At 37.4% G+C, this 20,770-nt stretch overlaps 1 protein-coding gene across 1 annotated transcript in view; it reads right to left on the bottom strand.

Moving 5' to 3' along the window:
- FANCC (FA complementation group C) overlaps nucleotides 1-20,770 on the bottom strand; it is an 87,230-nt gene that overhangs the window by 16,341 nt on the left and 50,119 nt on the right. Inside the window, exons 5-9 of the mRNA XM_075136496.1 lie at nucleotides 16,579-16,698; nucleotides 15,704-15,768; nucleotides 11,844-12,008; nucleotides 8,716-8,872; nucleotides 2,730-2,782 (exon numbers count right to left, since the gene is read on the bottom strand). Of these exons, the coding sequence (XP_074992597.1) occupies nucleotides 2,730-2,782; nucleotides 8,716-8,872; nucleotides 11,844-12,008; nucleotides 15,704-15,768; nucleotides 16,579-16,698 (560 nt within the window). The remainder of the gene's footprint in view (nucleotides 1-2,729; nucleotides 2,783-8,715; nucleotides 8,873-11,843; nucleotides 12,009-15,703; nucleotides 15,769-16,578; nucleotides 16,699-20,770) is intronic.

Here is a 20,770-nt window from a genome sequence, read left to right as displayed (position 1 = left end):
CATGCAGTATATGCAATATACACACATAATTTATCCTACCAATAAGGGAAAAAAGTGTAAAATTAAAAAAGAGACTACTACAACTTTATTAGGCAAATTTGGCACCTGAACAGTTTTAATCGGTTCAGAGCGACTATTCTCATGCCTAGAGTTAAGCATACTTTGGTGCTTTGCAGGACTGCATCCCATAGGCCATCTCAAATTAGAGCGAAAGTATAATCTAGTACAATCTCCTGGGATATGGTATGTGGAGTGGGAAAAAAAAAAAAAGAAAACAAATCTTGTTAAATGTAACATTCCTATTGGAGCCAGGGAAACAAACAAACAAAAGTTGTTGACCAAATTTAAAAGTTGCATATTTTAAAAACTACACAAGGAGACTGAACTTAATACAGCTGCTGTTCAGTTGCTTTGACTCCTTGGTGATCAATGAATCAGAAGCACAAACAGAGATGAGTGTACACCAAAGGTGTACTATAGATCAGTAATTGCTACAGATTTAATTAGGGACCAATGCATTCCAATGTGCTTTCAATGGTGAAATCATAAAATCCACTCTGGAGGTTCAGGAAGGTGAACGCTGTAACTGGCCTTCCATAGGGCATAATGTAACCTTGAGCAAATGGAGCAGAAAAATATATGGGCAGAAAGTGTAATTTTCATTCTCTTATTTGAAAGACGTGTAAGGAGAAAAAATGTTCAAAGTAAGCTGCCGCTGAAACATAAGTTTTTATTACAGAATTGTTTCGTTCTTTCCGTAATGATCTGAAACATAAGAACAGCTTACATATTACTGTAACAGAGAAATTTCACAAAACTACAGGCATATCTAATCACTAATATAAACACAAGAAATAGTACACAGAAACTCAAGGTGTGTGGACTTCTGTATAGCCGCACATAGCAACAAAATAAGCTTCTACCTGGGAAATAAAAACAAAAGTTCATATTCCTGAGATAAAACAATTTAGCACAATTAACCTCAATAAAAAGCATGCAAATAGCAGGAAAAGTTATTCGTAAAAGAGACACAATGCTTAGACCTGTGCTTCTAACAGAATATTAACCCCCAAAATAAAATGAGTTTTCTAGCAGATGTAGAAACATAACACAGTTTCCAAGCAATGAAATACAAGTTCTTTATCAGCAGCTATCTAAAATCTCACATGTGACTACACCTGGAATAGTATCTTAATGTCTGCACACCACTTGATAATAGTTGGAAGGATGTCAGAGAAATACAGCAAAAATGAACACAAAGCTGCAAAACCCAATTGGTTTGCAAAAGCCTCTCTAATATATAGAGCTTCACTTCATACCAAGAGGACCTGAAACATAGTATTTTTAAAACATATTAAGGGTTGAACACCAACAATGTAGAGGAACAAGCATACTAAGTAGAAACAATGGAAAGCAAACAAGGGAGCAGAAACGTAGGCTGAGCAACAGGAAAACATGATGAATTTCTAAGACCATTTGCAACATTAATACAAGTGCAAAGTTTTGTTACGAAATACTCTGCTGGACAAAGTCCTGCATTACCTGAGAAACACCTCATCCATTTCTACTGTCTACCAAATGGAAAGGGTGCAAAAGAGTTTCGTAGTCGCATGTCAGTTTTAGAAAATATTTTATATACCATGACCCTAAATAAGCCAAGAAGCTTGAACAAATTTTGTCTCCTTTATACCTTCACAACATGCAGCCCCCAGCCTAAGACATTAGTACAGGCCTGTTGAAGTCACATTAATTTTCAAGTGCATTTTGCTTCAGGAAAGTGACTGGTCTCGACTATTCAGAAAATGCCACCTGTGCTCAGACACTGGACCACAGCAACAGAAGGGACTGCCACAGCCATTGCTGCCGAGTGGTTCCACTCTCACGATACAGCAGTCTACAGTTTCTACAGCAAAGAGTCTTCTGTTGGTGCCTGCACAAACCTCAACATGCACACAGACACAGAAATGCCCCCAAACACGTGCACCTGGGAGCCCTTTTTTCTTAAAAAGGAAAACACTTGATGAACAAAGGATGTCAGTCATTACATACATTATTTTTGTATCGAAATTGTACTACTGATAACGCCGGCAGTAGATCTACTTAAAAAGAATGATAAAGTAATAAGTCAAGTGAAGTGAAGAGAAAAAGCCACTGAAAACTCAGTACAAAGGACTGGAAGCCCCCATGTGGTAAACAATATACATTGCTTCAAAATAATCTTAATGCATTCAAAACCAAACTCATTATTAACAGGCAGATCAATAGTTTAATGCCATTAAGAACATATCTGATATCAATTCTGAAGACTATTAACATTACGTAAAAGAGGCTGCACTTGTAAGTGCAAATGTTTTAGCTAAATTCCATCTTCATGCTGGCATAGACCAAGCCACTTCAGCTTTTACAATTTTCACCTCAAAATCGTATTTCAATCACAAATCTCTACTGAAGTACAAAATAAATTATAAATTTTAAAGGCTAAAATACAACGTAGTCAACAATATCAATGATTATTATAATGTAACTTTTACGTAAAGTTCAGAAGATTTTTAACATTTTTCATTATTTGTAGTATATTACACAGAAGGGGACATTAAAGCATATAGCTGAAGAAAAAAAACATCCTGAAATTATTATACATCACACATCATTATACTCCTCCTTCTCAATTTACCTCAATGTGTAAATTGATCATTTGAAATACTTCCCACTATAATTTCAAAACTTACTTGAAAATTTCATTAACAATTCTGAAAATGGCAGGATGGCTTGCTGCTTGTGGCTGTTGACAAACAAATGAAAAAAAATTAGTCATTAATAAGAAACAACTCAAACAACCACCACTGTATAATTGACAGCTTAACTCATGGATGCTATTCCACTGCAATTATTAAACTGTAAATCTCAGATCAACTCTTACTAAACCCTCAGATTTTCTCAGGATTAGGTTCTTCAAAATAACTACGTCAAAGGCATGGGAGGAGATCCACAGCGATACCAAGCAGACTAAACAGCTGATAAATGCAAACACCTGGGATCCCAAACTATTTATGACAACTATCACTAAAAATACTAAAGGTGGCAGATAGAAAGAACAGGTTGTTGCATGTAATTGCTGGAGGCAAGAGACAGGGAGCAGATTGACAAAAACCTTTTTTCTCCTCTTCACAGACAATCCCTTTTGGATGTGCTTTGACATTCTTGCTACATCCTCAAAATTAAATTCCAGAAATTAGATTTATTTTATCGCCTTTGTCTTTAATACTACCGCGCACATTTTGGTCCAAGACATTTTTTCACAGTATTATCTTCTTCTGCGAATTTCAGAGTTGCTAGTACAAGCTAAATATCTCAGTGCATCAAAATGTATTTTTTTTAAAACTAGTGAAGCTTTTTATCATGCTACCACACAAAAGATGCTTTAAGAAAGTTGTTATATTAAACATACACTAGTAAACACACAACTCTCTAATCCCATATTCTCAAATTCTAAGATTTATTAGGCATATACAGAGCACCAAGAATAACTACATTCCCCGAAGTATATTTGCCTAAGTTAAAAAAAACAAACTCACTCTTTGTGTTTTTGAAGATAGCACCTGAAGATTTCATGAGAATATAGTTCTTGAACAATCTAGACTAATGCATGTTTAATAAAATGCGTTCTATAATCTTCAGGATGCATGGAAGGAATAGCATTTATAAATGGCACTTATTGTAATAGCTTTAAGTGCCTGATGCACTATTCCACAGAAAACTTTCATGCATTTGTTTCAAGCTAAAAAGTACCAAGTAGAATAGAATTTTTTTCTTCTTAATTGCACACAGGCAGAATGAGGACTTTACTCTATATGATCCCTATATGATAATCTCAGAAAACAAAGAGACAACCTTTAATACAAACTCTCTAGAAAAGCTCCTTGTTTCTCACAGTTGTCCTTGCCATACTGGAAATACCAGGTGGCACCTCATCTTCATGTTTTACCACACTTTTTCTTTGTCACATGGCTGTAGCTAAGTTTGTCTATTGAACGCGTGCCATCTAGTGTCCAAGAGTATTTACAGGCGGTTGTCTGGACATGTGAAGAACAGCATGCAGCTTGTTGCAAGGCTGGTCTCCAAACTTCCACTGCTAGAGGGAGAAAAAAACCTGGCTGGATAAGACAAAAAAGAGACACGTTCATGTCTTTTTTTTTTAAAAAGGAAAACTTGGACTGGACGATCTCTAGAGGCGCCTTCCAACCCCAACCATTCTGCAATTCTGTGAAAAGAGCAGAAAGTGAGAAGTATGCTTTTCAGTCCTCTGGGCTAAATGGTTCAGTTCAGCCATTTCTCCACTGTCTTTGCAGATACTCTACCTACCTTTGAACACATACTTCTGTGATGGCGTACCAACCCACTGTTGCTTAAGACAGGTTGAGTACAAACTAGAAAGGGTCCATCAGCACATTGCCACACATATCAAATCACAGTTCTTTTGAACAAGACCAAAATAAACGTGCTGTATGCAACAGTGAAAAACTCTCCATGCTTTCCTGCCAGACAGCAGCAATCTACAGTACTCACTACACAAAAAAAGAGTCAATAGCTCCTAGTATTTTATCTACACTACTGAAACCAGTATGAATTTCATCACTGGTATTCGAAAGGGAAAAAAACCCCCAAAACCCCAAACCTCACCACTGTTACCTAATTCCACAAGATTTTGATCAATGGACTGCATGGAATTAATTTGCATGCACTCCAAGTAAGAATGCTATCATAGCGGAAAAGTCTCCAAGGCAATTTGAAGATGTGCCTGTTGCGTAGCAGGACTAGAGCAGGCAGCGCAATTCTGCTGCACCCAGCAGCAATTCTGGAGTTTGGGAGGGATTATCAATTTCAGGAGGGATTCTCACAGGGTTTTCATGTTGTTGACATTTTCTCCTTATTTTTTCTAAATAAAAAGGCATTTTACATTTTAATAATGTTGTCTGTGACTATGCAATATTTTTCACAGAAAGCTCAGAAATCCAAACATGCTGTCTACCAGGAGCTTATTCCACCACCTTTAAAACATGCACAATACACAGGACACAACACACACTAAACCAAAAAGATCCAAACACAGGGAAATGGAGCTGCATGTGTGATGTCATGAATACATATTTTAAGAATGTGTGCATCTTCAGCAAAAAACCCCACACGAATACACTGGGATTTTTGAAAGAAATAAAATAGGAAAAGTATACTGTAACGTAAAGTATTACATACACGAGTTCTGTAGAACTACCCTACTTTTGCATCCATATTATCAGAAAAAAAGAATCCTAAGCAACTAATTTATAACACAAAGCCAGAACTGAATAAAGAAATAAGAAAAATACATTTGTATCTACAGGATACAAGTAAATGGCACAAAGACAAACAGACTAATAATCATATACTACATTTTATTCACATCATAGAATGCTCTGTAACAACTGCAAGTAAGAGTAAACATAGGGAAACAAATCGTGGCCAAGAACACACAGCAACAGATTTAAGGTGATAACACTGCAAATACCAGTTCTCTTGACTTCCAGACTCACATGGAATTAATTGGACACAACACTTCTACACGTAAACACTTCTAGCTCTCAGAAACTACTACACTGTTGTATTTCAAGTGTTGTCTGTATTTCCAAATGGTATATTTACCTGTATTCCTGAATATTTACCAATCAAAAATGAGAAATGTCAATTTTTTTCTTACACCAGGTGCCGAATGTATTTTTATTTTGAAGCATACGCTTATTTTGAAAGCACAAACATCCTTTTACAGAGCTTTAAAGAGCTCCTGAATTCATCAACATTATGAATAAATTAGTGTGCTATTTCAAAAATTTTACCATAACACGGTTTTGAAGACAGGCAATGCTGAGGGTACTAATTGTAATTTAGCTGGAATGTATTACAAGCAGAAAAACAGCTTCTCGTTTTCTCTCTCTAGCCTTCCTCCTTTCTCCCTCGTTCATGCCTATTTCATTGGCACAGCTCCCAGTGAAAGGTGAGTGTGGATCCGGCTAGACTCAAACTCGGGGATAAGGCACAGCAAGAGGGCAATGCAAGGGCATGGGAACCAGAGCAGTCTCCAGCTTGGTATCCTGTCAGGCAATACAAGAGCCACCATATCACCCACTAAAACTGTATTTGCTCTGTAATGCTGAAGCGAAATCAGCAAGGGAGACTCCACAGCTAGAGCTTGAACTGCAGAGCACAACACAACGTCGATTCTGGGCTGGACTTGGGAAAGATGACAAGGTGGAAAAATAAAACGCACCAGTAACAGATGGTTTATAAAGGAGAAGCTGACAAATTTTAAGCCCTCTCAACCTATTGCACTTTTCTTGCAACATAACTTTGAAAGAAATAAAACTACTTTGGAAAGCTATCTAAGAACTGAACACAACCTATAATTGACACTGATTCGTTCACATCTCTTTTTACATGCTTTACATGCTTTAAAAATCTGTTTATACATATATCTATGCAATTCTGGTAAAGCATAAAGTTCTAACATGTGTATTGATTTAAATTTTAGTTGTTAATGCACACACACAAACCTTAAAGTTACTTCAGAAAGGAAGACATCCAGTCACCCACCAAATTCTGAAGAAGCCAAAAGACCATTTGTGATGGTCACTTAATTTGTTTTTATTACTTCTGAATAACCATAGAATTTCCAATATTAATTCCAGTTTAGCCCCAAACCCACAAACCTAATAGCATACCATGTAAAACACAAGTTAGTGGACCATCACACTACAATTACCCTTGGAATTAAAATATATGAGTATTGCATATCAAGTTTCTTTCATAATAGAAATACGGTTGTTTACAACTATCTGGGTACCATAGACCTCTATGAGGGTTATGTACAGTTTGGTTGCTCTACCAAGATAGTTTGTTTAGATAAATGATTCTGATTTCGCAATTATGAAAGTGCTTATTGAAATTTCCTTCTTATCATACACTATAATCAAATCACTAACATATTTCTGCCTATTTGTACTCTAGAGGTTTTCTTCCAAATAGAAAAAATGTATAAATCAGGTTTTGTCTCATGATTCCACTTTTTATTACCATAGCCATAAGGCAAACAGAGGTCATATCCTATAAATACCATAATCCAACTGCCAAAAAATGCGTATCCATATTCCTAAATAAATATTCAAATGTCTGTCAGGCAGGCTAAATTAATCATACTGTTGGATTCAAAGTGCTGACTGATCTAATGTCACACAAGTATCTTTACAGTACCATGTACAAGTTGTACAAAACATCATTAAGTATTTTAGAACACAATTCTGGATCAAATCTTTTCCTTCTACACTGCCTCTCTGAAGCTGCTCATCCTGTTGTTTTTAATTGGTATTCTGTCTCCCGTTTATGCACCCTCCCTCTTATCAATGCCTATCAATCAGCAATATCCATCTTCCAACTGCTCTCTGCTTCACGCCTCCATTCATTCCGCTCCTTGTCCACAGGATGTCCTCTCTAAACCAGCATTCAAAGCTGTTGCACTGGTCTTTCCACTTTGTGAGTATCTTATTTTGAAAGCACAAAGTCTTTGGAGCAGAGGCAAGTAAGGACAACCTAAGTGTGCTAGCAGTGTAATATTCCATTCTTTTCAGGGATCAGGATGTGAAGACAAGGTAAATATCAACATTGTTAATAAATAACAGCAAACCAATAATTAAAACAAAAATTTTACTTCTTTGTATATATAAATCTAGATATTTTTATTTTTTCCTCAGCCACGTGTGGTACCATGTACTGTATTCAACTCACAGTGTATCTGATACAGAAAAATTAGGCACAGGCCTTGTATATAGCCTTATCTTCTGGAATACCTAGATCCCCAGATGATATATGAAGCGCTGTTGATGCCAAGCACTTATGAGATGCAAATAGAAATCTGGAGATTCAACTAAAAAGGAAGAATATATAAAGGTATCATTCTTCTCCTGTCTGAAATACACACTCTGTAAGCAGTTTCACAGGGTGAAAATAAGATACCACGTGCCATTTTTTAGTTCTATCCATTTTATGAAATACATAATTAAGTACATAGCACACATGCTATTTCACACTGTAATTAACAATTAAATTTACATTTAGTGTTGCAAACTAGCTCATTATTTTGGAAAAGGTATTGTGTCATGTTTTCCCATAGGAAAGATTTTTGGTGCACTGTGTAACACAGCATTTGAAAACAAACTTTAATTACAGTTTAGCTAATGTTTTGTATTAAGAATTTTGTTCAGGTTTGCAAACAAAACCAAGTAACTAAGCAGTCCATAATAAAACAATCTACAAGGAATTTCAATTGTTTAAACTGCTAAACTCCCAAGGGTACAGAGATTGAAGTAAAAAAAGATTCAAATCCTCCCTGGCCAAAGTTTATAATTTTTTAAGACGGAGGCAGGTACTCAGCACCCCCATCAGTCAGATTCTCATCTCTTCATCCATTCTTCATCACTGGATGAAATCTTTTTTCTCTTTTCTCTTCTGCCAATTCAGTGTAAAAAATAAAAATTTACTGACATTTCTAAGACTCAAGATTTGCCTTTGCATTAGCAAGTTATATGCCATGACAGCCATTTCCCTCAAAGATGCTGACGTATTTGAAAACTCTCTGTCACTTCTGAAGCATGAAAGAGCAGTATCAAATGTACTACATGTTGCACATACCAGTAACGAATCTTTTATGACACAAGCCACTTCTTCCAGTGAATTCAACTGAATGGAAACCAACTGATCTAAAAGATATAACGTAGCTTTTTCAAGGCTTGGTAAATGACGAAGCCAGAGGCTGAAGATGGCTGATTCAGAGAGGGAGATCTTCTTCCTGGTTTACAGAGAAAAATACTGTTTTCCCAGAGAAACTGGAAGGAAGACAAAAATGTACTTTTTCTTTTTTTAAAGCACATTGGGGAAAAAGAAAACTCAAAGATCAACCTGCAGCAAGAGAGAGAAAATCCTGTTTAATATATCTTACTCTGTTTAATATCAAATAATAATGGCAAAGAGTAACACAGAATCACCATCACCTACAAATGAAACCTTACCACATGTCTTTAAAACCTAAAAATTTGGTTATGAATGATCCCAGCAAATGGAAACGGAAGGTTTAAGTCTGGAGTTCCCTTCCTCTCTAGAGAAAGGTCCTGCCCCCACTTGCGCTCTTTCAAACCCAGACTGCTTCCTGCAGAAGGCATCAGCAGTTGACAGATAAGCAGGAAGGTCCTGGATGATCTTACTGCTGGCTAAATCAAAGCCTTACCTGTCTTTGCAGAGAAATAAGGAAAAGAAACAAAAACTGAGGTAGAGGTAGGTAAGTCTTCAGCCCAACAACACTGACCGGAGCCTTTTAAAAGATAAATGGTTAAGAAGGTAATTATCTCTTCACTTAAAGTTTTTGCCTATAGCTCAGCTGAAGTATAGTGTTGTATCACTAGGAAATAAAAGGCACAGTTTATTTTGAGACAACACCGTAATTTGCATGGACCAACACAAATCAAAATATACTAAAGTAACCACCCAAGAAGAAGAGATATTAAAGCACAAAACATCCTGGAATATTTTTGCAGCTATTATGTTAGTTGCAAATTAAAAGGTTAAAAACAAAAAAATACATAAATAATAAGAAATATGTGCCTTGGTCTTAAATCAAGTTAAGATTAAAAAACGTAGGCTGGAGAATACATGCAAACTAAAGCTACTGATAAAAGCAGTACTGATTAAAAAAAAAGTATCAGTGGAAAGAAAGATTTAACACCATTTTAGGACCTATTTTCAACATATGTATACATTCATTTAAATATCAGCCTTCAGAATTCTGATTTCCATTGAAAAACTGTATTTTTTCCATTCAAAACTATGTAATAGCTTAATTTAAAAGTGTACATCTGTAGACAAGAAATATATCAAAGTACGTAAAATTTCAAAATTATAAAGCAATGCTCAATTTCAAGATGCTGTTTAATTAAAGCACATAAGCCCATCAGAGTAAATTTGGAATGACAAGAGATTATTTAATTTTGCCACAATTCCCTTTGTTGTTGTTTCTGTGGTAGCACGGCAGATATTATTATGCCAGGAAAATAAATCTAATAAGCTTACATAGAGGTGTTCCAACTCTGAGATTTTAAAACCATATAGGAAGTAAACTGTGGTCATTATCCTTCTGCGACTGAACTTGCAGACAGCCCACTGGGACAATGCTGAATTCTGTTGAGCACTGCAAGTCCCAGTATTTAGTAACCCTCTTTCCTGGAGCAGCTTCACCCGTGTTCAGAAAACGAGTGTTCAGAACACAATGACAAAGTTAGGGAACACAAAATTCAATTGCTGAAGTGGGGAAAAACAATAAAATACAAGCACATTCATGTTAAGATCACGTGAGCTTCAGTGACAGGCCAGGAGCATACCGCGCGAGGCACATGGGAGCCTACATCTGCTCTCAGGGAAACCATACACTGTTGTCAAGGGCCCTGCAAAACTCACTTAGTCAAGAGCTCTATGACCTGCATCATTTTTGCTCACTGTAATAAACAAGTAGCTCAAAAGTTGAGCAAAGGGATGTTTATTTCAGTCAGAGGAAACTTTTATGACCATCTAAAGGATTCAGACTCACATTATGAAGTGGCACAAGTATGTCATGATGGACTGCTCACTGACATCAGTATAGACCATCCATGCTGAACCTGTGAACTTGCTCCGAAAGTTTTCCAAACTGCGTTACTGCTTGTGGAACACGTCCAGTCTGAAGCCACGAAAGGTGGACAAGTGAAAGATCGCTCTCTCTTTTTTCAGACACATCTTTCACTACAGACCTTCACATTCCTTTTTCGTTTGTTTTCCTCAGCTTCTGGTAACATGTATACAAATTAGTAATTGTGCTTTTCCATTAATTATTTATTTTTGCTGGAGCCTTCAAGGGAGCAATATAACAACCTTCATTGGAACATCTCAGAAATTATCATGTTGGGTGCAGAGGAAGCAATTAAAATTTTGATTAAAAAGGAGACAAATGGATAATTGAGGTAAAGCATTCACAAAGCGTTTTTTTGTAGTATTAAAAAGAAGTTGTTTATAATACCATCCCTCAGCTACCACTTGAATAAAGCAACTCTCAACCAAAAGTAGGCTGTGTGCTTTCCCTGATGTCTCTCCTTCCCTGGCATAGCCAATCTTGCTGATGTTCAGCTTCACTCTGCTGGTTTTCATCCATAGACTGATTTTATCAAAACAGTGGTTTTGTTGGCAGCAAAAGAACCGAAGTTATATTTCACAAATTGCTCCTATCAGACTCCCTAAAAATAATCTGCTGAAAAATAGGAGTACTTAAAATCTTGAGAACCAATTTCACAAAAAAAAAAAAAAAAAAGAAAGATGGAACCACCCAAACATAAGGATCTATCTTGTGCACAGAAAAATAAAGATGGCTCTCAAAATGTCAAGTTAGGAATGTTGATACACTTACATGAAAGGTAAATGATACTTCTATGAAAAGTGATCATGTCTTTCACAAAATTCCCAAAATCTATTGAAGACTTCAACCTCCATTTTAGAGAAATGGTGGGACAAAGTTCCAAAGTCAATATTTAAAGCTGCTATGCCACAATTTGTACATCAGCATTTAAAATTCTGCTTTGGCCTACAATCTGATTTCTGCTATTCAACTGCAAGGGAAGTATTTTACTAGAATGCAGAAGATGTACAGCACGTTCAGCATACAAACCCAGAGAAAAGACATTCAATTGCATTAATAACCTTTATGAAAAGAGCGTAAAACTCGTACAGACCATGCTACTTACTTTAAAAAGGCCTCATTCACAGCCTCCAGGAACTCTGAACTGAGAATTTCTTTTGATGCACCTCCATGGTAAAGAAGGAGAGTTTCCAGCAATGGAATTAGATCAGGCAAAGTAACAAGAGGGAGACAGAAAAGGGACACAGCATTCACACGACTGGCTGAAATTCTGAGGGAAAAATAAATACAGTTCATATTTCAGAAAAGTAAAAACTTAATTTCTAAACTGATAAGGTAAAAAGAAGATTAAATTAATTACAGAAGGTTAAATGTAAGAGATGCATACCTAATTGCAGAAAAATTATTTATTGGAATGACTGTTGACATGTTGTTACATATTGTCTGAAGAATCTTAAGGAAAAGTCATACAAAATTTTGGCATTTTAGTGCTCAGGGCAAACCACATGAGGGATATCAACCCAATTCTGAAGTGCAGCCAGTTGTGTTCGCTCAGTAATCACACCCTTCCTAGCAGGGAATGCTTTGTCTTTCCCAGGATCAGTGAAGCACAGGTGATGAAGACTACAGATTCACAGCGCCCATGTAGGTTTGCTAGACCCACACAAGAGACCACTTAGCTGCTTTTAAGGCCTCCTGTTGTTTCCTTGACCTCTCAACAGTTGCCTCAACAGAGACACCTTCTATGAACCAAACAATGTGAATCCTGCTGTCTTCAAGTGCTCAGCTCAAAAATTTTTGTCTTACAGGTCTACAGGTGAAGGAATATGTAACACTTCTGGATCTTAATATATGAACGACTCACTTGACCTGCTCGCTAAAACTACATGCTTGGAAATTATTAAAGACACTGGAACTGGAACATAAAGAAAACATGGAAACTTTGGAACATAAATAAAAAAAAAAAGGCACACAATATAACAGATAACATTTGCAAAAGGAAATCACAAGTTTCCCAGAGTATATATAGTTTCTAGCACATGAAAACACAAGTTTTTCTAGATGCAGTTTTGACAGGAAGATATTTAAGAAGACCAAAAACTCCTAAATATTGAATTCTAGCAAATTTAAAAGTGCTAGATTGTTTATACAAGGCTTCCTTGAGTTGCTGCAAGTTTCTCCTGATTGCATTGTTCACTAAAAGGGGTGTACTCTTTGCAAGAACCCAAAACTCTTTTCTTTGGGGAGCCACCAATGCAGTCTACGAAGAGCTGAGACAGGGATTACACTACAGGCTGTTCTGAGTAAGAGCTACCTCTATTGCCCGGCATGTATTGAAGCTACTCCCAAATAGATGTTGCCTAATGGTCACTGGCATATGCTGTGACAGAAATGCTATGACATTTGTGGACACGGGGTACTGTTGTGGTTTCCACAGTGAGAGAAATAAGATATGACACATTTTCAAAGACTCAAATTTCTGAGTAAGTACCTAACCAAATAGGTGTTTAACGTTTCTTACATGGAAATACTTTGAGATGCAGTTTTATTATGAGAAGTGTTTCTGTAGGAATGGTAATTATTGGGCTGATATTTGTTGTGCAGTAGTGTTTTTTGCAATATACATGTAAAGTTCACAGACCTGAGACTCTCTATATCAGTCCCCTTCACAAAATTCTGTTTCTAATTCCTTATCCAGGATTAGCAAACTTTAGCAGTTTGCTTTACTCTTACTTTTAACTTTTGCCTGCAAAGGCAATTTAAAAAATCCACCTAAGTTCAAAGTTTTCCTTTTCACCTAGCAGAAATCAGATATTTCTCTTCCCAACAGTCTCATTAGCTTTTCAGCTATGTCTGCTTCACCCTACTTTATAAAATGTGGGTGTTTGTTTTCTACATTGAACAAAACTTTGTGATGCTCCTCATTAACTGTGTCCATGATTTCAGTACTAAAGTCAGCTCTAAATGAATTCAGCTCATTTACTCTTCCTTACACAAACACCTAGGTGCAAGAAGGAAGGGAGAAAAATAGCCAACCTATTGGCTTATGATACAAGGAAGATATTTCAATAGCCTCCTCTTCCCTGTAACCTTACAGGCTGTGTGGTGTTAAATAGGTCACAAAACTCATTTCATCATATCAGCAGCTTTGACTCTGAAGACCAATATGCACAGGAGAGTCATACATTTAAAAGAGAAGACACAATTTGAGTACATAGTCTATATTAAAAATACCTATGCTTATTTTTGCTTTTGTTTTTTAGCTGGAATACACTTAATTTACATGCAATCAAAAGGATCTACTGATGTGTTCAAATACGATAATTTTTAAAGTATTGACAGAAGACTATGATCTGCATTTCAAGGCCAGTGGAAAGGCACAAATTACACAGTGAAAAGGCATGATCATGTCAAAAATAGTGACAACAGTAGCATTAGGCAAATGTATTCCCTTTTTTAGGGTCACAGATTTTGGCTTAATTCACTATATTTATGTAGTGTGGATGAAGAAGGCGATTATTCTCACTGACTACAGCTAGATGTGTAGAAAGACCCCACACAGTGTTGCAAGATGATTATTAGCATCTGATAATCTGGATTGGAGATCTGGCCAGAGCACACCGCAATTTCCTTCCCACCCACTTCCTCAAACTTTCATCCTTAGAAAACCAGGCCAAAGAAGCAGTTAAAGGATGGAAATACTATGTGCTTGGGTACATTTAAAATAGTTGTATATGAAACACGTGGTATTGCCACAGTACTGTTTGGTACCAGATCAAGGAACTAATGGAAGGAAAATGAGAGGTTCTTTAAATAAGCATGGACAAATTTTATCATTAATAACAAATGCAAAGTAACTACTATTCTATCATATTAAATTGTCACTCACACAAACAGGGAAAAAATTCCTTTGGAAAAATTTTTTTGCTTTTTCTTATAGTAACTGCCAGTTAACTTTGGTTATAAGCATGCATATAGAAGCCAACATTATGATTATGAAGTTCATGAGGTTCAACAAGGCCAAGTGCAAGGTCCTGCACCTGGGTGGGGCAACCCCCAGTATCAATACAGGTTGGGGCATGAAGGGATTGAGAGCAGCCCTGCGGAGAAGGACTTGGGGGTACTGGTGGATGAAAAGCTGGACATGAGCCAGCAATGTGCGCTCCCAGTCCAGAAGACCAACCGTGTCCTGGGGCTGCATAACAAGAAGCGTAGCTAGTAGGTCAAGGGAGGTGATTCTGCCCCTCTGCTCTGCTCTGGTGAGACCCCACCTGGAGTACTGTGTCCAGCTCTGGGGTCCTCAGCACAGGAAAGACACGGACCTGTTGGAGCAGATCCAGAGGAGGGCCACAAAAATGATCAGACAGATGGAACACCTCTCCTATGACGAAAGGCTGAGAGAGTTGGGGTTGTTCAGCCTGGAGAAGAGAAGGCTCTGGGGAGGCCTTACTGTGGCTTTTTAATACATAAAAGGATTTTATAAGAAAGACAGAGAAAGACTTTTTATCAGGGCCTGTATTGACAGGATAAGGGGCAACGGTTTTAAACTGAAAGAGGGTAGATTTAGGCTAGATACAAGGAAGAAATTCTTTACAATGAGCGTGGTGAGACACTGAAACAGGTTGCCCAGAGAAGAAGTGGATGCCCCATCCGTGGAAGTGTTCAAGGTCAGGTTGGACAGGGCTTTGAGCAACCTGCCCTAGTGAAAGATGACCCTGCCCATGGCACGGGAGTTGGACTAGATGATAGTTGGAAGTCCCTTCCAACCCAAACCATTCTATGACTCTCAGGTTAAATATAAACTCTTATGTGAAGCACAACTTAACAAGCTTGTCCACACCTGAAATTATCTACATATATATCCAAAACTTTCCAGCTGAAGCCTAAGTTGCCCAAGATTGTAAAAACGTCCTCACTAATGAAACAAACGAAAACATATCAAAATGACGTTTAGATAACACCTACCTTCCCGGAATGTTAAGTCCACTGAACTGATTTCCTCTGAGTTCTGTTACTAATGAAAAGACCATCTGTTAATAAAATAAAATAAAATTAAATTAAAAAAAAAAAATTACACATACTGCAAATAAGCAGACATTAGTTGCATGGTTCTCTGTGTGACTGACATACTGTGGAGGTTAATAACTTTCTCTGTTCGCTCAGTTTGATTTTTTAATTTTTTAATTATTGGTGCCAAATGAAAGCTGTCCAGATCACTGAATAAACCATGCTGCAAAAAGTTTTTTGAACACACATTATATACCTTCCACATTTGAAAACTAAGAAGCTATTTATTTTAGCTCTGCTTCCCCAAGATTTGAGGCAAAATTTTCAGAAGAGCACTACAAATAATTTTTATATGCTTTATCTAATTTAAGTCAACATATTATGAAATATTATTCCCATTATTTTTATATATTAACGTAAAAGACACTTTTCCTAAGATTTAAGGCTCATCTACCATTTTAAATGCAGTGCATACAGTCAAAGAAAACATTCCGAAAGTTATGTTCTAATACACAAAATAATACATATAATTTAAACTTCACAGGGAAAAAAAAAAATCAATGATAGGGCAGACATTTTTTTGTTATAGCACAACAGCAATAGAAATTTTGTTTTTATGAACATCTATTACAGTATAATCTAATAAAATTTTTTCTCATTTGTCCAGAGATCTCCCACTTCATTTTTTCCCCTAAAAGGCTGTAAAAGTAACTGAGGTAAGAAAAGATAAACAAAGTTCGGTTCATGTTCCTTATAACAATGACAACTCCATGTATGTGCTTATAAACTGGTGATTTATTATTAACAAAATCTCAATTGCACAAAATACTTACGTTTTTAACTAAGTGACAATAATAATCTGCTGACGTGTAGCCAAGAGTCGATATGAATGTACTGGTTTCAGCTTCATTACTTTCCCACTTAGAGGAAGAAAGGAGATGGCACAGCAAACTCTGTGATAAATCAACAGAAGGGCAATAAAAAAAGTATTAGGCTACAACATGCTGTGCAAAAAGAATTGACTGCTATCGAACTATATCTGGGGTAAGATCTTTTAATCGGTTGTGGCCGTTTTACACCATCAACACAGAAGAGCAGGCAGCTCCCATCAACCATAAGGAAAATGCTGCAGCTGCTACAGTCAAACGTGGGTTCACACACCACACAATTTCAGTAGCTGTGCAATAGCAACGGAGGCCTCCATGTCAAAACCAGACAGACCTTAGGTAGGTTTCAGTTCTCTGGGAGCCATTTCAGTCTGATATCATCTGGACAGCAGTAGTCATGTCGCTACAGCAAAAAACTCACCTGTAGTCTTGATCAGTACCGTGATCAAGAAGAGAAAGCACGAAGTTAACATTTACTTTTCCATATGACCCCTTCAAGAGGCCCCACTACTTTTGATGGGATTCAGGGTCTGGCCTCATAATTTAATTTGCTTAATTTCCTCATTATCTTGAAAAGATAATGATAAAATTTTAGTTTTACATTTACTTCTCTACCAATTTCACTACGGAATGCTTTAAGTCACATTTAATAAAATCTTTTTAATACATCATATAAAAATGAAAACAATCTTTTGATAATAGATTCAGAGTAAAGTCATATTAACACATTGGATACATAGGTTCTGCAGGCGCGTGCAGAGGATTCTGAACATAGTACTCTGGTTTCATGCTTTCCCCGTTCTTCAGCGCTGTAAGACAGTTGTGCTGTCTTTTGGACAGATCTTACACCCCAGCACCTTCCCAGCTGAACTCATTTATGAAAACTGTTGTGTGAAATCTTGAGCAGGTTTTTGCATCCTGCTGTCATAACTGAGCAGAGGTAGTTTTATGCTGCTTATCAAATGATCTGCTCGGACTTTATTACAGTTTTGTTTTCTTCCTGTCCTCTATTGCTACATGCTGATGTAACAACAGCTACACTCCCTTTCCAGAGGATTATTTCAGCACTTTATATATCATTGACACTTAAAGTATAAACTAAATTACACTTCGTATCACAGTAGGTATAAACCCCTTTGTAACAGAGGGTCAGGAGTAGCAAACACTGAAAAAGACCTTCATTTTAAAAATATGTAATTAAAAGGAAAGTTCAGACGGAAGCTCTGTGAATTCCATGGCCTTAGGGGGTTTCACTCTACATATTCTTTTTAAAAGAGGGATCTGATGAAAGATTTGAGACTAAAAAAATAAAAATCAGTTAGCTCATTTTCTGCTTTCAGAAATCCAAACCAAATATTCATGCGTGCTTTTGTTGAACATCCCTAAGCAACTGCTTCAGAAGTCCTGGAATTAGATGCAGTCCAGGTGTTCCACGTTTGATTAATGTGAGAGAGAAGATACAATCAGCAGAAGCACACCAGAGGTCTAAGAAAATTCATTAGTATCAAAACAAGTAACAAGCATTTGGGACGCCTTATTTATTGTACTTTTGTTTAGGATTGTTTTACTACCTTGCAGACTTATGTTAAATGCCTAAATATCCTTTTCTTTCCTTGTAAACCTTTTCCTACAGAGCCCTCAACAGGAGACACTGCTGTTTTGCCGCCACCTACTGACTTCCCTGAAACTATGGAAGGAGGAAAATGCTGCGGCAACACAGAGTTTCAAAGAAGTAATTTACATGCAATTTCTGCATTCTTAAGAAAAAGACATAAAAAGGTGGATTTTCAAAATGTACAAGCATCTAAATATGTCAAAAGTGAAGGCTAAAATCTATTAAACTGTACAATCTCCAAACATCCCTTAATCAATTTATTAATGTGGAACCATATGTATTTTTAGTGTCCTTTGCAACTATTACTAAAGTTAAAATTTGTTTTCAGAACATTATCAAGGGTTCAGACAAGTAGTTCCTACAGAATAGGACTGTTTGCCAAGTAGAATGAGATAAGGGATCAGACTGCAAGTTGAAAACAAAATAAAGGAGGAGTTAGCAACAACAAACCTGGGATGCTGCTTTTGCTAGAGCTAAGGAGGGGGGCTTGAAAAGTACAAAGTTTGTTGGATTGCTCAGTGAACGACTTGCCAAAAGCTTCACCAGTGGGAAGAACAAACATAAAAAGCTCTGAAAAGGATTTGACAGGTTGACATGGCAGCTAATGACAACTAAGTGAGGGAGTAGCTTAAAACCCCATATATTCGCCTGTAACACTACAAAATATATTATCTAGTGACCCTCTCTGTAACCAGAATTTTCCTAAGGACAAAACTAATCAAACACTCCTTATGGGAAGAGGAATTTCAAAATTACTTTCCCCCTACCCTTGCCTAATGCTCATTGTTAACCCATCAATAGAAGAAAAGACAAGACAAAATTACTACACATCATCAGAGTCTGCATATGCCCTGCAACACTTTCCTGCGTTTTTTTGTTTAGTTGGTTGGTTGGTTGTTTTTTCGTTTGTTTTTCCTTTTCTGAGCATCCATGCCAGGATTTTACAGATCACTTCAGTTATTTTTTTGGAACACATAAAACCTCTGAACAGCCAGAAGGGGGCAAAGGAAACAGGGGTAAGGAGATATTGTAGTCAAGATGAAAAGAGGTATTAGGTATGTATAAAAGAAAGGTATGTATTAAAGGTGAAAAACATTTAGAATTCAGCTCTACGTCTTACGTATTTCATTTTACAGATGCTATTGCCAGTGCAAAGCCTGAGACATACCTACATGCAACAAAGATAAGAAATTTGGTAACAATAATTTAAAGCATTTATCTTTTAAGGTTTAAATGCTTTCTTTGGTTCAAAACATGTCCAGAAAGTTCTCCTCCTCTCTAGAATATGTAGCTCATTTACTGCACATAATTCTGGTTGTAAGTGATAATTCTTTTACTACTATATATTGCATTAGCAGAGAGCTGTCTGAAAGAAAAGTAAATATTGACAATTCACTCTTACATTTGACAAATGGACTGTTAGATGGATAAGGAATTGGCTAGATGGCTGTGTTCAAAGAGTTACAGTCAATAGCCCAATGTCCAAGTGGAAACCAGTAATGTGTGGTGTCCCTCAAGGGTCCGTACCGGGACCAAATATTTAATATCTTCACCAATGGGATGGGATTGAGTGGGACAGTGGGATTGAGTGCACCCTCCGCACGTTTGCAGATGACACCAAGCTACATGGTGCAGTCATAGAATCATAGAATCATAGAATCATAGAATCATACAGGTTGGAAAAGACCTCTAAGATCATCGTGTCCAACCGTCAACCCAACACCACCATGCCCACTACACCATGTCCCTAAGGGCCTCATCTACACGTCTTTTAAATACCTCCAGGGATGGTGACTCCACCACTTCCCTGGGCAGCCTGTTCCAAGGCCTGACCACTCTTTCAGTAAAGAAATTTTTCCTAATGTTCAATCTAAACCTCCCTTGGCACAACTTGAGGCCATTTCCTCTTGTCCTATCGCTAGTTACTTGGGAGAAGAGACCAACACCCACCTCGCTACACCCTCCTTTCAGGTAGTTGTAGAGTGCGATGAGGTCTCCCCTCAGCCTCCTCTTCTCCAGGCTAAACAACCCCAGTTCCCCAGTCGATTCACTTGGGGGAAGGGATGCCATCCAGAGGGATCTTGACGGGCTTAAGGAGCTGACCTGTGTGAAGCTCATGAAGTTCAACAAGGCCAAGTCCAAGGTTCTGCATCTGGGTGAGGGCAATCCCCAATATCAATGCAGACTGGGGGATGAATGGATTGAGAGCAGCCCTGCAGAGAAGGACTTGGGGGTACTGGTGGATGAAAAATTGGACATGAGCTGGCAACATGCACCTGCAGCCCAAAAAGCCAGAGACACTGGAACAGGTTTCCCAGAGAAGTTGTGGATGCTCCATCCTTGGAAGTGTTCAAGGTCAGGCTGGATGGAGCTTTGAGCAACCTGATCTAGTGAAAGATGTCCCTGCCCGTGGCAGCGGGGTTGGACTAGATGACAGTTAAAGGTCCCTTCTAACCCAAACCATTCCATGATTCTATGATTTGTGTAAGGCAAACTGTTTCTTGAAAACAAGATGCTTTCAGC

Source organism: Calonectris borealis, chromosome Z (genome assembly GCF_964195595.1).
Source record: "Calonectris borealis chromosome Z, bCalBor7.hap1.2, whole genome shotgun sequence".
NCBI classification, from domain to species: domain Eukaryota; kingdom Metazoa; phylum Chordata; class Aves; order Procellariiformes; family Procellariidae; genus Calonectris; species Calonectris borealis.
Note: the sequence above shows the minus strand (reverse complement) of the source record. Positions and strands in the feature narration are given on the sequence as shown.